The sequence below is a fragment of the Manis javanica genome, chromosome 9, assembly GCF_040802235.1.
Source record: "Manis javanica isolate MJ-LG chromosome 9, MJ_LKY, whole genome shotgun sequence".
NCBI classification, from domain to species: domain Eukaryota; kingdom Metazoa; phylum Chordata; class Mammalia; order Pholidota; family Manidae; genus Manis; species Manis javanica.
In genome coordinates, this window is record NC_133164.1 from 74,649,957 (window position 1) to 74,664,740 (window position 14,784).

General features: G+C 45.5%; 1 protein-coding gene across 3 annotated transcripts in view; it reads left to right on the forward strand.

Annotated features, from left to right (window-relative positions):
• The first annotated feature begins 8,370 nt into the window (after positions 1–8,370).
• AFG3L2 (AFG3 like matrix AAA peptidase subunit 2) overlaps positions 8,371–14,784 on the forward strand; it is a 48,541-nt gene continuing 42,127 nt past the window's right edge. Inside the window, exons 1-5 of one of the 3 annotated variants that reach the window (XM_037001027.2) lie at positions 8,371–8,725; positions 10,766–10,865; positions 11,264–11,341; positions 14,255–14,361; positions 14,518–14,670. In XM_037001027.2, coding sequence (XP_036856922.1) covers positions 8,609–8,725; positions 10,766–10,865; positions 11,264–11,341; positions 14,255–14,361; positions 14,518–14,670 — 555 coding nt within the window. In that variant the 5' untranslated portion in view covers positions 8,371–8,608. Of the gene's footprint in view, positions 8,726–8,773; positions 9,242–10,765; positions 10,866–11,263; positions 11,342–14,254; positions 14,362–14,517; positions 14,671–14,784 lie in introns of those variants that run through there. The other 2 variants (XM_037001029.2, XM_037001030.2) reach the window with 2 other exon arrangements.

Here is a 14,784-nt window from a genome sequence, read left to right on the forward strand (position 1 = left end):
CAACAAAAGCAGTCAAGGAAACACAAAAGAGTACAGAATAAAGCACCTAACATATAAAGAATGGAGGAGGAAGAATAAAAGGGGGAGAAATAAAGAATCATCAGATGGTGTTTATTATAGCGTAATAAGTGAGTTAAAGTTAGACAGTTAGATAGTAAAGAAACTACCCTTGAACCTTTGGTAACCACGAATCCAAAGCCTGCAATGGCAATACATATCTATTGATAATGATCCTAAATGTAAATGGACTGAATGCACCAATCAAAAGACACAGAGTAACAGCATGGATAAAATAGCAAGACCCCATCTATATGCTGCTTACAAGAGACTCACCTCAAACCCAAAAACATGCACAGACTAAAAGTCAACGGATGGAAAAAGATATTTCATCCAAACAATAGGGAGAAAAAAGCAACTGTTGCAGTACTTATATCAGACAAAATAGACTTCAAAACAAAGAAGGTTAACAAGACATAAAGAAGGACATTACATAATGATAAAGGGGGCAGTCCAACAAAAGGATATAACCATTATAAATATGCACCCAATACAGGAGTACCGACATATGTGAAACAAATACTAACAGAAATAAAGGAGGAAATAGAATGCAAAGCATTCATTTTAGGAGACTGCAACACACCACCCCCTAGTGGGGAATTGGTTTTGGGTAAAGTATCTCCTAGAAGGGTGGGGCCTTCCCCAGAATTGGGGAAGGGTGTTAACACTGGAAGCTGCAGAATTAGCCCTCCGTGAGTTGGAAGACTGCTTGTAGTGGGCCGTGTAGTGTCTGGCATTGTAGGGTCTCTTTTCATCCAGATAGTGGAAATTGTTATATAGGAGAAAGAGAGGATTATTGAGGGACTCAGGTGCGAGAGAGACACACTTCAGCGTCGCGTGGAGAGCTGGGTGATAACCTATGGGATGCTGTTAAAGAAGAGAGACAGTTACTGAAAGGCAGGTCATGCTCCTAGAAGATTCCCTAGCAGTGGCAAGGGGGGAGACGGCCGGCTGCAGTGCAGGAGACTGTGGGGGAGGGGTAAGGGGAGGAAAGAGTAGTGCCTTCAGCTCCAGAGATGGTGGAGGAGGAGGAGCTGTTGGTGGAGGAACCCGAGGAAGAAGAGGAGGAGCCAGGACCATTGGCAGATCTGCCCACCAGGCCGCCACAGCAGGTACCATCTTCTCCTGTTTTAAAGGCCCACCCAGCTGTAATTAAGAAAATAAAAGCAAAACAACCTCCAGCTCCCCAGGCGGAGGAGCAGCCCCCTCCCCAGGTTGTGGAGCACTCCATGCTCCACCCCTATACCCAGGATGAGCTGTAAAAGAATGCAGGGAACATCAAATATCAGAATAAAGTTTAACTGCATCCTAGAACAAAACCACCCAGTTTACGTAGAAACTGCCTGAGGCTAACATTCCTGGACCCTACCCTAAGTTAGATAATTGGAAGTAAACGACCCTCCTGGGGTCGTGATAAGTCACATAGGAATGCTTGTGCAAAGGTCAGGCACCTGGTGTGTCCCTGTTCCAATTTTATTGGCCAAAGTATAGAATGTGTTTCAAATTCATTGGTTGGGGTAATGTGCAGGCTCCGGTGCAATGACTGTAGAAATCCCATATAAACCATACCTAAAGTTGCTTGGGGGTCGGCAGCTCGGACTCAGCCTGCGTGTCAGGGGAGGTGCTGTTGACCCCAGCTAGCTGGCTGAATAAATACTTTGCTTGGATTTACATCTCCGTGCCCGTGTGGTTTGTTCTATGGAGAGGCCTCGGAGTCCAAGACCCTAACAGAGCTGGTGGACCTGAGCATCCCGTATAGGCAGAGGCCATCAGAATCTCTGCCTAGATGGCTTTTACATCTCTGGGATACTGAGGTGGAAAACACTGTTGTGTCAAGTGCTGAGAAGAGTAGAATGGTTTCCCCAATAACTCACCCTTCCCTCTGGCAGTGGTTGCAAAGTGCGGGTCACGCCTCGGGGAATCAGACACTCCTGGAATGGCTGACAGCAGCCATCAGGGTAGTTTGGCCTAATCAGGGTGATTTACCATATTTTCACAGTAGTTGGAAAACATATGCAGAGTTCCAGGAGGTACTGCAGGAACTGGGTATGAAAAACATCATCTATAATATGAACCCCCAGGGCCCTGATGAGGAGGTGTTCATTATAGGAATGAGAAACCTGGTGCTGCATACAGCTCCCACATCTCTCTTTGGGTCCCTACTGAATACTCTTGCCCCCCAAATAGGGCAACCCATAAGTGAAGCTACTTGTACTCTAGCAGATATGGGAGAGGTTGAAACAATAAGGGCCTGGAGGGAGGTATGGGCCACGACTGAAAGGAGAGGTGCAAAAGGCCCTGTGAAGGTGTCAAGGACCCAGATGTGGGTTGATTTGATAAAGGCCGAGGTAGTGAAAGAAAAACTTGATGGGCAGCCCAATAGAATCTTGTTAGAACTGTGGCACCAATTAGAGCCAGAGCAGCAGTTCCAGCCGCTGAGGTCCAGGACACGGAAACCAGCGTCAAGGCCTCATGCCCGGCCTGTGTCTGTGCAAAATGTCATGGGAGACAGTACTCAGGATTCACCTGAGCCCTCACCCCCACAGCAGGATGATTGGGCATGGTGGATTGACTGAGGGGGGGTGGGTCAAAGTCCTCACCTCGGGGGACATGATGGGGAGTGGAGGCCACATGTAGAATTAGCAATCCATTGGTCCCCTGAGAATGTACAATGTGTCCTGGCGCTGGTGGACACAGGAGCTGAGTGTTCTCTGATTTGTGGCAACCCTGAGTGTTTCCCAGGACCCCTGCTGCGATAGATGGCTATGGGGGTGAGGCAATTAGAGTGAAGAAAGCCCAAATCTCATTAGAGATAGGGTGTTTACCCCCAAAGGAGTATACCATGTACATTTCTCCCATCCCTGAATATATTTTGGGGGTAGACATCCTGCAGGGCCTGTGGTTACAGATCACTGCAGGTGAGTTCAGACTGAGGGTACGTGTGATATAGGCAGTTCTGAAGGGACATGCTAAGTACCCATCTGTAGCTCTGCCTGTACCTCAGTGGATGAAAAATACTAAGCAGTATAAATTGTCTGTGGCGGGGCACAAGGAAATTGGAGAAACTCTACAGGAGTTGGAGAAGGTTGGCATCATAAAGGCCACTCATAGTCTTTTATATTCCCCAGTGTGGCCAGTGAGAAAGCCAGGTGGCTCCTGGTGTATGACTGTAGACTACAGGGAATTGAATAAAGTCACACCCCCTTTGCATGCTGCTGTCCCCTCTACAGCAGACATTCTGGACACCCTCAGCCATGAACTCGGAACATATCATTATGTAGTAGACCTTGCTAATGCTTTCTTCTCTATTGACAGCACAGGAAAGCCAGGAACAGTTTGCCTTCAGGTGGGAAGGCCGGCAGTGAACATTCACTATCCTTCCACAGGCATATCTCCACAGTTCTGCCATTTGTCATGGACTCATAGCCCAGGACTTGGCCACATGGAGGAAACCACAAACAGTGCAGTTGTATCACTACATTGATGATATTATGCTCACATCTGATTCTCTTTCAGATTTATAAGGGGCAGTTCCTAGACTGTTGCAACATCTACAGGAAAAAGGATGTGCTGTGAACAGCACTAAGGTTCAGGGACCTGGTTTGTCTGTAAAATTCTTGGGGGTTGTCTGGTCGGGTGAAGCTAAAGTTGTTCCTGAAGCAGTTATAGACAAGGTCCAGGCTTTCCCCACCCCTACCACTGTGGCAGTATTACAAGAGCTTTTTTTTAATGTCTTTTGGGCTACTGGAGAGTGTTTATCCCACACTTGACACAAATTCTGAAGCCCTTATACTGGTTGGTACAAAAGAGCATCAGGTGGGACTGGGATGATACATGTGCAGCTGCTTTTACTGCTGCCAAGCAGGCAGTCAAGGCCCTGTGAACTAGATGTTCATGTAGCCAAGGATGGTTATGGATGGGGTCTTTGGCAGTGGCTTGAACAGACATGCTAACCTATTGGATTTTGGTCACAACTATGGATAGGAGCAGAGGCCCAGTACACCTTGATAGAGAAGCAACTGGCTGCTGTGTACAATGCCTTGCTGGCTATGGAGCCCATTGCCGGAACAGCTCCAGCCAAGGTAAATAACCACCTATCCCATTGCAGGGTGGGTACGAGACTGGACCCAAAGGCCACGGAGTGGTGTGGCACAGATGCCAAATTGGCCAAATGGGGTGCATATTTACAGCAGCACAGTGCCCTCTCTACTAACCCCTTAAGTGGAGAACCCCAACGCTTACTGGGGCCAGTGACCTATACCAGTGGAAAGCAGGAAGAACTTGCTTTTCAGCCCTTGGTTGCCAAGATTCCTTATCAGTAGGTAAAAGGTCCTATACCTGAAGATGCTTGGTACATATATGGCTCCAGTTGTGGGCAGTCCCCAAAGTGGAGGGCTGTGGCTTTCCATCCTAAGACTGAGACAATATGGATGGAGGACGGAGAGGGGAAGAGTAGTCAATGGGCTGAGTTGTGGGAAGTATGGCTTGTGATCACCCAGGAACCTTCCCCCATAGTTGTCTGCACTGACAGCTGGGCCGTCTATTGGGGCTTGACCCTGTGGCTACTGATATGGTGTTATGCCAAGTGGATGGTTTATCATTGGCCCCTTTGGGGGTAGGAGCTGTGGTAAGACCTATGGGCCTCTGGTAAGACTAAGACTGTTACTGTTCATCATGTGCCTTTGGCATCCCCAGGGAATGATGAAGCAGACACATTGGCCCAGGTACCCTGGCTAGAAGGAAAGCCTGCCTCTAATGTGGCCCAATGGCTACACCAGCATTTGTTGCACGTGGAGCAAAAAAAAAACAATGTGAGCTATAGCCCATAGGTGGGGCTTGCCATTGACCTTTGAAGAAGTCAGCAGGTCCCGGAAAGGTGCCTTGTGTGCTCTAAGAGGGACTTACACTGAGTTCCAAAGCAACATGGGACAATAGTAAGGGGGCCAATACCCCTTGTCTGGTGGCAAATAGACTCTATTGGACCTCTGCCCATATCAGAAGGATATCACTATGCCATGACTTGTGTGGGCACGGCTACTGGACTCTTGATTGTTTTCCCTGCATGTTGTGCAGATCTGCAAACCACCAAGAGGGGCCTCAAGCATCTCTTTGCAGGCTATGGCTGACTGCAGGTGATTGAGAGTGATCAAGGCACCCACTTTACTGGACATGCGTTACAAGAATGCGCGCAGCAGTTAGGAATAAAGTGGAAATTTCATGTACCATATAATCCTACCGGGGCAGGCATGATAGAGAGGTACAATGGTTTGTTGAAATCTGGCCTGAAGTCTGGACACCAATAATCTATGGGACTGGTCATTTTGCCTATGGACAGTGATGTGGTGCTTGAATGAGAAGCCATATAAAGGAACTTTGAGCCCTGTGGATATGCTCACACACCTTGCTGCCTCTCCCATACAATTATATGTCCAAACCAAAGAAGAACTATTGAAGCCAGGATATGGCCAGCAGAGCAACATCCTGCTGCCAGCCCCTACTGCATTAATCCCTAGAGACACTGTTGAATGGAAGTAATCCTGGACATTTTGACATATGGACCAGTGATGGCTGGCCCTTCTGACACGTTTGGGGAAAGGCCTGGAAGCTTGCCTCGTGTGTATTCCTGGAGTTACAGCTGTATTGCCTCCAAATGTCATGGTAGTGTACTGTTAGTCTGGGGAGAGTAAATCCTGGGACAAAATACCTCTAAGAACCGAAATCAGTCAAAGGGATAAATTAAGTTTAAAACCCGTTTATTGCTTACAAAACTGCAGTCAGACCCATCTCTACTACTCCAGCAGTAGCAAAACCGGCCCTCCCCCTCACCTCTCAGGTACAGATAAGCCCTCCTTGCCCATGTAATTACCCATTGATATGGAGATGAACTTCTGTCCACCCCTGAGCATATACAAATACACTGAAGCCAGGCAAGATATTCTGGAAATGTTACAATTTTACCAACATGTACCCAAAATGTCCAGGAGTTAAGAGCATCTTGCGGGGAAGTTTTGTTTTATCTTTATGGCCAGTGCATACACCTCCTGTAGCCCTATATATCCACCCATCTGTAACTCCCATAGGGAGAGAGTAAAAGTCTGGTATACTAAACCAGGACGAGATCCCATTCCTGCCACTGTTCTACCACAGGACCAGTCTCTTGCATGTATCCTATCTGATGGACAAGATTTGCCTATGCTGGTGTCATTAGAACATGTATCTTATCCCCCTTAAGTTTATTTTATCCTACAGTCCTTGTTGTAAGATAAATTGTAGCCAAAATAAGCAGGCAAAGAGAGGCAACAAAGGGCCAGGTAGTTTATCTGAGTGTAAATTCCCAGGTGATGTTCTGTGGTCTGGCTATCACAGGCCAGGGAAGTCACACCGGGTCAGGGAGGTGGGGGCTTATAAGGGGTTAGGAGGGGGAAGAGTGGGAAGCTATCCTAGGGGCGTGGAGAGGTATGATTGGCTAAAGGTGACATAATAGACAAGTAGAAACTTTTTTTCCTTCCAAGAGGGAGGAGGCTGACATCTGGGTCTTAGTTGGCACATCAGAAGGATGGAATTCAGGAAGAACTGTCCCCTTTCCATATAAGGCATGGACCTTGTGGTCTGGTCTGTTCTCCTTTTATGGTATCTCTTGGTTCTGTTTGCATGTCCTTGTTTTTCCTTCCTCCAGCCTAACACGTGTGACCTGAATTCATCCCCTGGCTGCACCTGCTGCATGATGATCGCTCTGAACCCTCAGCTACTGCCTGCCTATGGAATGGAAGAGCTATGGACTTGATATGCATGGGACTTTGATCCTAGCTGAATCCTCCAGCTTGAGGATTGTCATAATTTTATTGCTGTTGATATTGTTATGTCATTAGTCTGGTCACAATGCTCAAGTTTTCTCACCCAGGGACCATTGCGGAAGAAGGGGAACGAGAAGATTGTAAGGCGAGATTTCTGGAGGTGTGGCCTGTGGGTAATATTGTAACATTTCCAGAGTATCTAGCCTGGCTTTAGCGCATTTGCATATCCTCAGGGGTGGAGAGAAGTTCATGTCCTTATCAATGGGTTTACCTGGACAACCGAGGGTGTGTCTGAACCTGAGAGGTTAAAGGGAGGGGCTTGCTTGCTTGCTAGCTTGCTTGGTTCTTCAGGAGCAGAGGAGATGGCCCTGTTCTACAGTCTGTAAGCAATAAGGGGGTTTTAAACTTTATTTCTCCCTTTGACTGATTTTGGTTTTTAGAGGTATTTTGCTCCGGGATTTCCTCTCCCCAGACTTACAATACATACATTGCTGGTAGAACTAATGAACAGAGCTGAGGATCAAAACATGGCTCCTAAGTCCCCTCCTTCTCCACAGTCACGGTGAGTGAAACAGGGTACAGTGTCCAGAGTCTGGAGAACTCGTCTTACTACCTGTGGGCAAAGCTGCAGTACTTTCAGAATCTCCCACCTCATCTTAGTACACCTCCATATCAATAGGTGCTTCCAAGGGGTGCAGAGAAGTATCCATCTCAATATCAATAGAGGATTGCAAGGGAGAGCAAGGGCATATCTGGACCGAAAAGGGTAGGGTGGGGGGCAGGCAGGCGCAGGTGAGCAAAAGTGGACTGCATGTAGGCAATAAACGGGTTTATTCCTCTTTATTTTTCCCTTTGACTGATTTCAGTTTCAAAGGTAATTTGCCCCAGGCTGGGAAGATATTTTCCCCATGGGTGTTACATTATCTGAGATCATTTCTTTTCAAAATGGTCGTAATGGGTCCAAGAGAGATGTCACACTCCCAGCACTTCTAATTTTGCATTTAACTGACTGGTTTGTCAATCTTTGCATTGCTTCCCTAGAGCTAGGAATGTGTCTTTCGGCATCTCCAGCGTCTCAGACGATGCCTGCTACTTAAGTGACCCATCGAGCGGGTGAATGTTCAAATCGTCGAAGACGGCTTCGCGACCTCCTCTGGGGTCCCAGCAGCGTTTGGTGCTCGCTCTCCACAGTTCCGTGTTCGTCCGGGCTTTCCGCCCGCGCTGGGCTTCCAGACCCGCCCTGGGATTCCAGACCCGCCCTTCGCTAGCCCTCGGTGCTCCTCCCTTCGGCTGCGGCTCTGGCCCCTTCCGCGTCTGCCCTGTTCCCTCTCCTCTTCTCCCTTAGGCCACGCCCACGGCCCTCCGCTCTCCTCCCCCAGGCCCCTCCTAAAGCCACGCCCCCTGCCGGCTCCTCTCGTTCTGTCCTTCCTCCTTCGGCCCCGCCCTCTGCCCTCTATTTGTTCTCCACGCTCCTCCCCTCAGGCCAGACCTGCGGCGCGACTGAATGAGCCCGAAAGACAGCAGGAGGAGCGCCCCCGGCCCGAGGGCCAGCCCTACGGCTGACGTCAGCGCGCCGGGGCAGGGAGGGGCGTGGGGGAGACGCTCTCGTCCGGAGCGTGGGCTCGCCGGGCACCGAGGTTGCCTGCCGGCTCTGGACCGTCTTCTGCACTCCAGGCTCCCGGTCACCGCGCGCCAGCCCGCCCGCCTCAGGGCCACGCCTGCGCAGCTCCCTCGGCCCCGAGGGCGGCGCCGCGGCCATGGCTCACCGCTGCCTGTTGCTGTGGGGCCGGGGCGGCTGCCGGCCGCGCGGCCTGCCCGTGCGACTCGTTCCCGGCGGCGGGGTGGGCCCCAGCGAGCGGTCCTGCCTCCGCACGGTGAGTGCCGGGCCTCCAGCGCCCCAGGCCCAGTCCAGCGCCCGGGCCGCCTCCGGTCGGGGACCGCGGGCGTCAAGGTCATGGCAGTGGCGTCCGCGCGGGTCCTCGCATGGCTCACCGCGCCCTGGGCTGGAACCCCGCGTTTCTCAGCGTTTTATCCACGAGTCTCGAGAGCACGCGTGTGCGTGTCACGGCCTCGGTGCCGAGTCGGAGTTTTGAAAACCATCATCTCCAAGAGAATCAGATGTGTGCGTCAGGGAACTTCAAAATGCTCGTTTGGGAGGGCCTTCTGCCTTCAGGGCGAACCCGTTGTCCTGTCTCTGTCTTTGGGTGCCTTGGTTTTACCTGCTTTCGTTGACGGTGGATGTAGGACGCCTGTGTGGTGTATGTTGGAGCGTCGGCCGCGTGAGCCGGGTAGTGAAGGCACAGTTTGAAGTTTCGCTGCTGAGCCCTCCGAGCCTCCATTTCCCACCTGTTCAGCGGCCCTGTGGCTTGCATCAGGTCTGGGCGGAGTAGGTAACAACACTTGTTTACTATGTCTCTTTATAGTGGAGAATATGTTTTTCTTGCATAGGAAGGCTTGTCCTCAGCAGGAGGCTATTTATCCCTGTTGGTGGTAACTGGCAGATAGAAGGCTGTGCTAATACGTTTTTCTAAAGTGATTATTGGGATGTTAGGATAACCATAGCAGTAATCTGTCTCAAATAAAGCTTCGTGTAAAGAGTAGTGGATGTCGCCTATTTCAGTGACACAGTTTCTTGCTGTCAGTTTTTTAGAGCCCATCCCTGCGCAGGCTTACGTAGAGGTTACGCACCTAGAGGCAAAAGAGGAACCTGCCGCTTCACTAGCCAAAATACCCTTGAAATTATCACAGACTCTCCGCTGAAAGGGGGTGTATTAATCATACCTGCACTCATGATTTTTTACTCCCTGAAGCTCTCTGCTGGTCTTGAATTATCTTCACCTCTTTCCTACTCCATACTGCTCTGCACTGGGCCTTTCCTCAGTTTCTTGCGTTGCATCCATTTTCCCATTTTACCTTGCTCTAATCCTTTGATTTTTCTCCACATCATCACCAGCACTTGTTGTGTCTTTGGTTATAGCCACCTTGGTGGATGTGAAGTGATTTTGTGATGTTGTATTTTTCTCATCAGACCGTAAAGAAGGTCATGATGATGGATGCTAATGCAGATGAACTTCATTTTAAACATTCTTACCTGTTTTTAAGAGCTTGTCCTACCAAAAAAATGGTGGTGAGTTTTCACTTGGCAAAAAGAAGGTTACTTGAGCTTTTTTAGTGCCAAATTTGATATATCCTCTCAATGCCCCTTGCCATTGATTGCTTTTAATTGTGCAGCTCAAAATTTAATAGGGAACTTTTCAGTTTGTTTACATTATAGTTTGATTTATCTAGATTGTATTTACAAACAACTTTTTAGCAACATGCTATTTAAAACAGAGATGTATCTGTAATGGCACTTGTAAAACCAGGGTTCTTACCAGGATGGCAATATATAAAATATTTTTAGCAGCAGTAACTAGTATAAGAATTATCAAAGACATAGAACCATAACTTTCTTATCTTTGAACTAAGGTAAATATAATACAATGTTTAAGCAGCACTGTTCTATAATTTCAGGTAAATAATCATGCAGTATTATAGACTCTGCAAATGAGTCAGCATGAAGCAGCAGATTTTCAGTGTCAGTTTGTTTTTTGAATGCTGCCAATTAAGTAAACATTGCTGAAGTGGGTGTGTTGGCAAAGCATTGTAATTAGGCTGCAGTTTTAACTTCTGTGTGATTTTGAAGTATTCTTGTCTGCTGGATCATAATTTATACCTATCTCCTTGTCTCTTGCTGGAATAGAATGGCACAGTGCTGGACAATCCTAGTCCTCTCTTAAATGGTCCTTTATGCTAGTCTCTAACCACCTGTTGAAGGGACAAACATTTCATCTGCTGTATGATTAATAGGAAATGAAGCTCTTCACTTAGATTCTTTATCTAACCTTCATGCTTTTATTTATATCATGATACAGCTTTATCGATGTGCTACAACTGGAGCAACAACCAGCAGAAATTCTCTTTTGACAGATGTGATTGCTGCTTATCAAAGATTCTGTTCTCGACCTCCAAAAGGTAAGCACTTGGTGTGACCATACTGGTCTACATTGTCACTGAGCCCTGCCGAGAGCAGGTGTTCGCTAAGCAAGTACAGAGGTGTTTCAGGTTGTCTCTTAACTTTTTTCTCCTGTAACTCATCCCCTGCCTCCTTTGTCTGACTACAGCGATGAAAAGGTTTCACTTTCAAACACTAACACTTTTGTAGGTAATAAAACTGACATGCAAATGAGGCTCCTAATTTAATACCCCTGGATTGTAAACTGTGTTGTTTAGACTTTTACTCCTACACAAGAAAGGCTGTACCTGTAGTGTATGCTTTTTAGCGATCTATCAGCTGCTTTAAAAATGAACAGACATACACAAAACCTGATGAATTTTAGTTTGAGAATATGTATTTCTTCCTTTTCTAACAGGATTTGAAAAATACTTTCCTAATGGAAAAAATGGAAAAAAAGCTACTGAACCTAAAGAAGTTATGGGAGAAAAAAAAGGTACCATTTAAAGATTATTTGAAATGCTTGCTGTTTTCCCCTAAAATATGATGGTGGTGATAGTTTTACTGCACAAAGGAAGTGTTATCTTAAAGCAGCTCTGAAACTGAAGGTTTACAAGTACCTTTAAAATCTACAGACCTTGTGTTTCATTTTAAGTTAATTTTCTGTTTATATTTTCTAGTCATTTTTCAAATTGAATTAATTTAAGATCACTTTAGAGATAGTGACAGTCAATATCAGTCATATTTAACTGAGTATTTGGTAAATATATTTGACATACAATTTAAGCCACTGAGAAAAATCTTAGAAGCCTCATATATGCAATTTACTTGACACATACTGTGGTATAGTGCAGTGTTTTTAAGACCATTCTTCAGAGCCTTATCTTAGGGATTCAGAGAGGGTTTCTTAGAGCTGGGAAGCTGGGGGAACTGTGTGGGCCCCAAGCTTCCTGTCCCCCATTTCACACATGTGATGACATATAACACAGTGCCTGGCACATGTTGGCATCTTTTCAGGGCTATGTGAGGAAAAATATAGTACGACCCTTGATTTTAAATGAACTTGGATCTAGTTGGACAGGCATATACATGCTCAGAGAGTGCAAGGGGTGAAAGCAAGGCCAAGGGAAGGGAGAGGCACTAGGGTGGGCTGACTGGAGCACTGCTGACAGGTGGCTTCTGCAGTGTTGCCCAGGGGTATGGCAGGTAGTCTTAATCTTGGTTTGGGGCCAATTAATGATTGTAGGTCTACTTTTTAAATACAACCTGTTGGTACCAATTGCATATGTTACTTTGTAACATATCCAGAGTATTATGAAATACTGGCAAACAACTTCAGATGTATGCTTAGTGTTTCCAAGCCCTGTGCATTGGTACAGGTAGGGCGAGCCTTTCTTAGACCCTGCCTCATGTAAGACAGGGATGCAGAAGCTCCTTGTGTGCATTGTGGTGGGGTAAGCATGTCAGGAAGCCATGGTGCTGTTCAGCTACTCGGTGTCTGTGTGCTGCAGTCTCCCATCTTCTATACAGTGCAGGGGTGGCTTCACAGTAGTTGAAGACATTAGAATGGTATTTGTGGGTCTTTGAGAGGATAGAAAAGTGGGAAAAAAGGGGGAGGATGTTAGTGACAGTCTTCTAGGGCTGCCATAACAGTGTTTTGTAAATGGGTGTTGTAAGCAAGAGAAACGTATGTCACACTTCTGGAGGCTTGAAGTACAACATCTGTGTTGGCAAGGTTGCTTCCTCCTTAGGGTCATTAGGGAAGGATCTGTTCTAGGCCTTACTCTTTGGCTTGTAGATGGCCATCTTCTCTCTATGCATGTCTGTGTCCAAGTTCCCCATTTTTATAAGAATATCAATCATAATTGGATCAGAACCCACCCATATGATCTCATATTAACTTGATTATTTCTGTAAAGACCCTATTTCCAAATACAGTCACTGCAGGTTAGGACTCCAACCTATGAATTTTAGGGGAAACAGTTCAGTGCATAACAGTGACTAATTTCAGATTCTTGCAAACTAATTTTATGTTTTTATGTAGGTAAGGTTTTTTTTTTTTAGGCAATTAGCAAAATCATGTCTTCCCTACAGAAGAAATGGTTAATAGAGTTCGCTTGGTAGGAGTGGGAAAGGGGAGCACTTTTTACCTTTACCTGGGAACTTGGGAATTCACTTGCCTGCATTCAAATCCCAACTCTGTCACTCACACAGTGCCATTTAACACTGCAACAGATTTTTCAGCAAGTTCCTTAAGCTATGATTTCTTCATCTGTAAAATGGGTATAGTAGTATGCTTACTGGCTTTGGCTTGTAGATGGCCATGCTTACTGATTATTGTGCAGCCATCAATAGATAACATATGTAAGCAGTGGTAAGCTTCCTTGAATGTTAACTCTTTGTATTAATCTCATCCTTTCTCGTAGCACTTCTATTTAGTAACTGATCAATTGCTATAATATATTTTGCAGTAAGTCTTCATTTTTTAGATTTGTATAATGTTTTCATTTTTTTAAAGAGTCCAGGGCTTCACTCTTATGTTCAGAACTGCCTTACAAAATAGTGAAGATAACATTCTCATTTTATTGTTCATAATTGACTAGAACCTAAAGAGATTAAAATAACATATCAAGGTGTCTAGGTATTTTTTAAAAACCCCGAGTTCCAGTTCTAGATTTACTTCTGATTCTTTAGTGAAGGTCAAAATTTGTTCTAATGCCACAGTAACAACAAAATCAATGCTTTCATTTCCCAGAATATAGCTATGCTGAGCTCAGTAACTTTTATACTTGATATAAATTTAGTTAAGGTACAGGATGGGATTGCTTTACTTATACCTGATGTAACTATCAAATAAAACAGCTAATATTTAGTGTGCATCTAAATACTATATTAAATGTATATAATTAAATTATATTAAATATAAAGCTATATTTAAATATAAAAATAATTTAAATATATATTAAATTAAATTATGTGTATTAAATATAAAGCTCTGCCTCCTCATTTCATAGTAACATCAAAGACATGTAGATTAGTTATAACAGAGTGAAACAGTATTTCTTTCAAACCCACTCAAACTTTGAATACTGAATGGTGTCAAAACACTGTAACAAACAGGCTGATTTCAGAATTTCTGGTTGAAGAGTGGCTATGACAAGAGGCACAAGGGTTTCTTATTCCTGATTCCTAGAAATAAGTATTTTAAAAGCCTACATTTATTTCTAAAACTTAGTAACACAATAGAGAGGTCACAACTGTTAATAGTTGACTCTAGGTTTTCTCAATAAAAAAGAATTAAGTCATTGTGAGAACTTGTGTAAAAAATCTTTTCTTAAACTATTAATGAAAACATTGAGAAAGACAAAATTCTGCCATGGTGCTGTACATGCTCTTTGTTTATGGACAGAGTCAAAGCCTTCTAATACCCCGCACCCTTCTGGAGGAGGCGTTGGTGGCAGTGGAAAACGAGGTGGCAAGAAAGATGATTCTCACTGGTGGTCCAGGTTCCAGAAGGTTTGATTCCAAACTGTGCACGAATTTTGAGGATATGGGGTGGCCCAGGAAAGGTTGGGAGACATTAGTGGCATTGGGAGGGATTTGTGTCCAACATAGCATAGATTGTATTGTGACATTTCGTTCTTCACAGAGACTGTCTCCTTCTTTGCCCAGGGTGACTTTCCGTGGGATGACAAGGAGTTCAGGATGTACTTTCTCTGGACCTCTCTGTTTTGGGGTGGAGTCATGTTTTACCTCCTGTTCAAGAACTCTGGGAGAGAAATCACGTGGAAGGACTTTGTCAATAATTATCTTTCCAAAGGAGTAGTAAGTATTTTTGGGATTGGTGGCTTATAGTGGTTCAAAGGTGAAATTCAGTAGATAAGACCAATAAAATAAAAAACAGTCAGCTGATTGGCTAAGCTTGTCTGTCATAAAGTC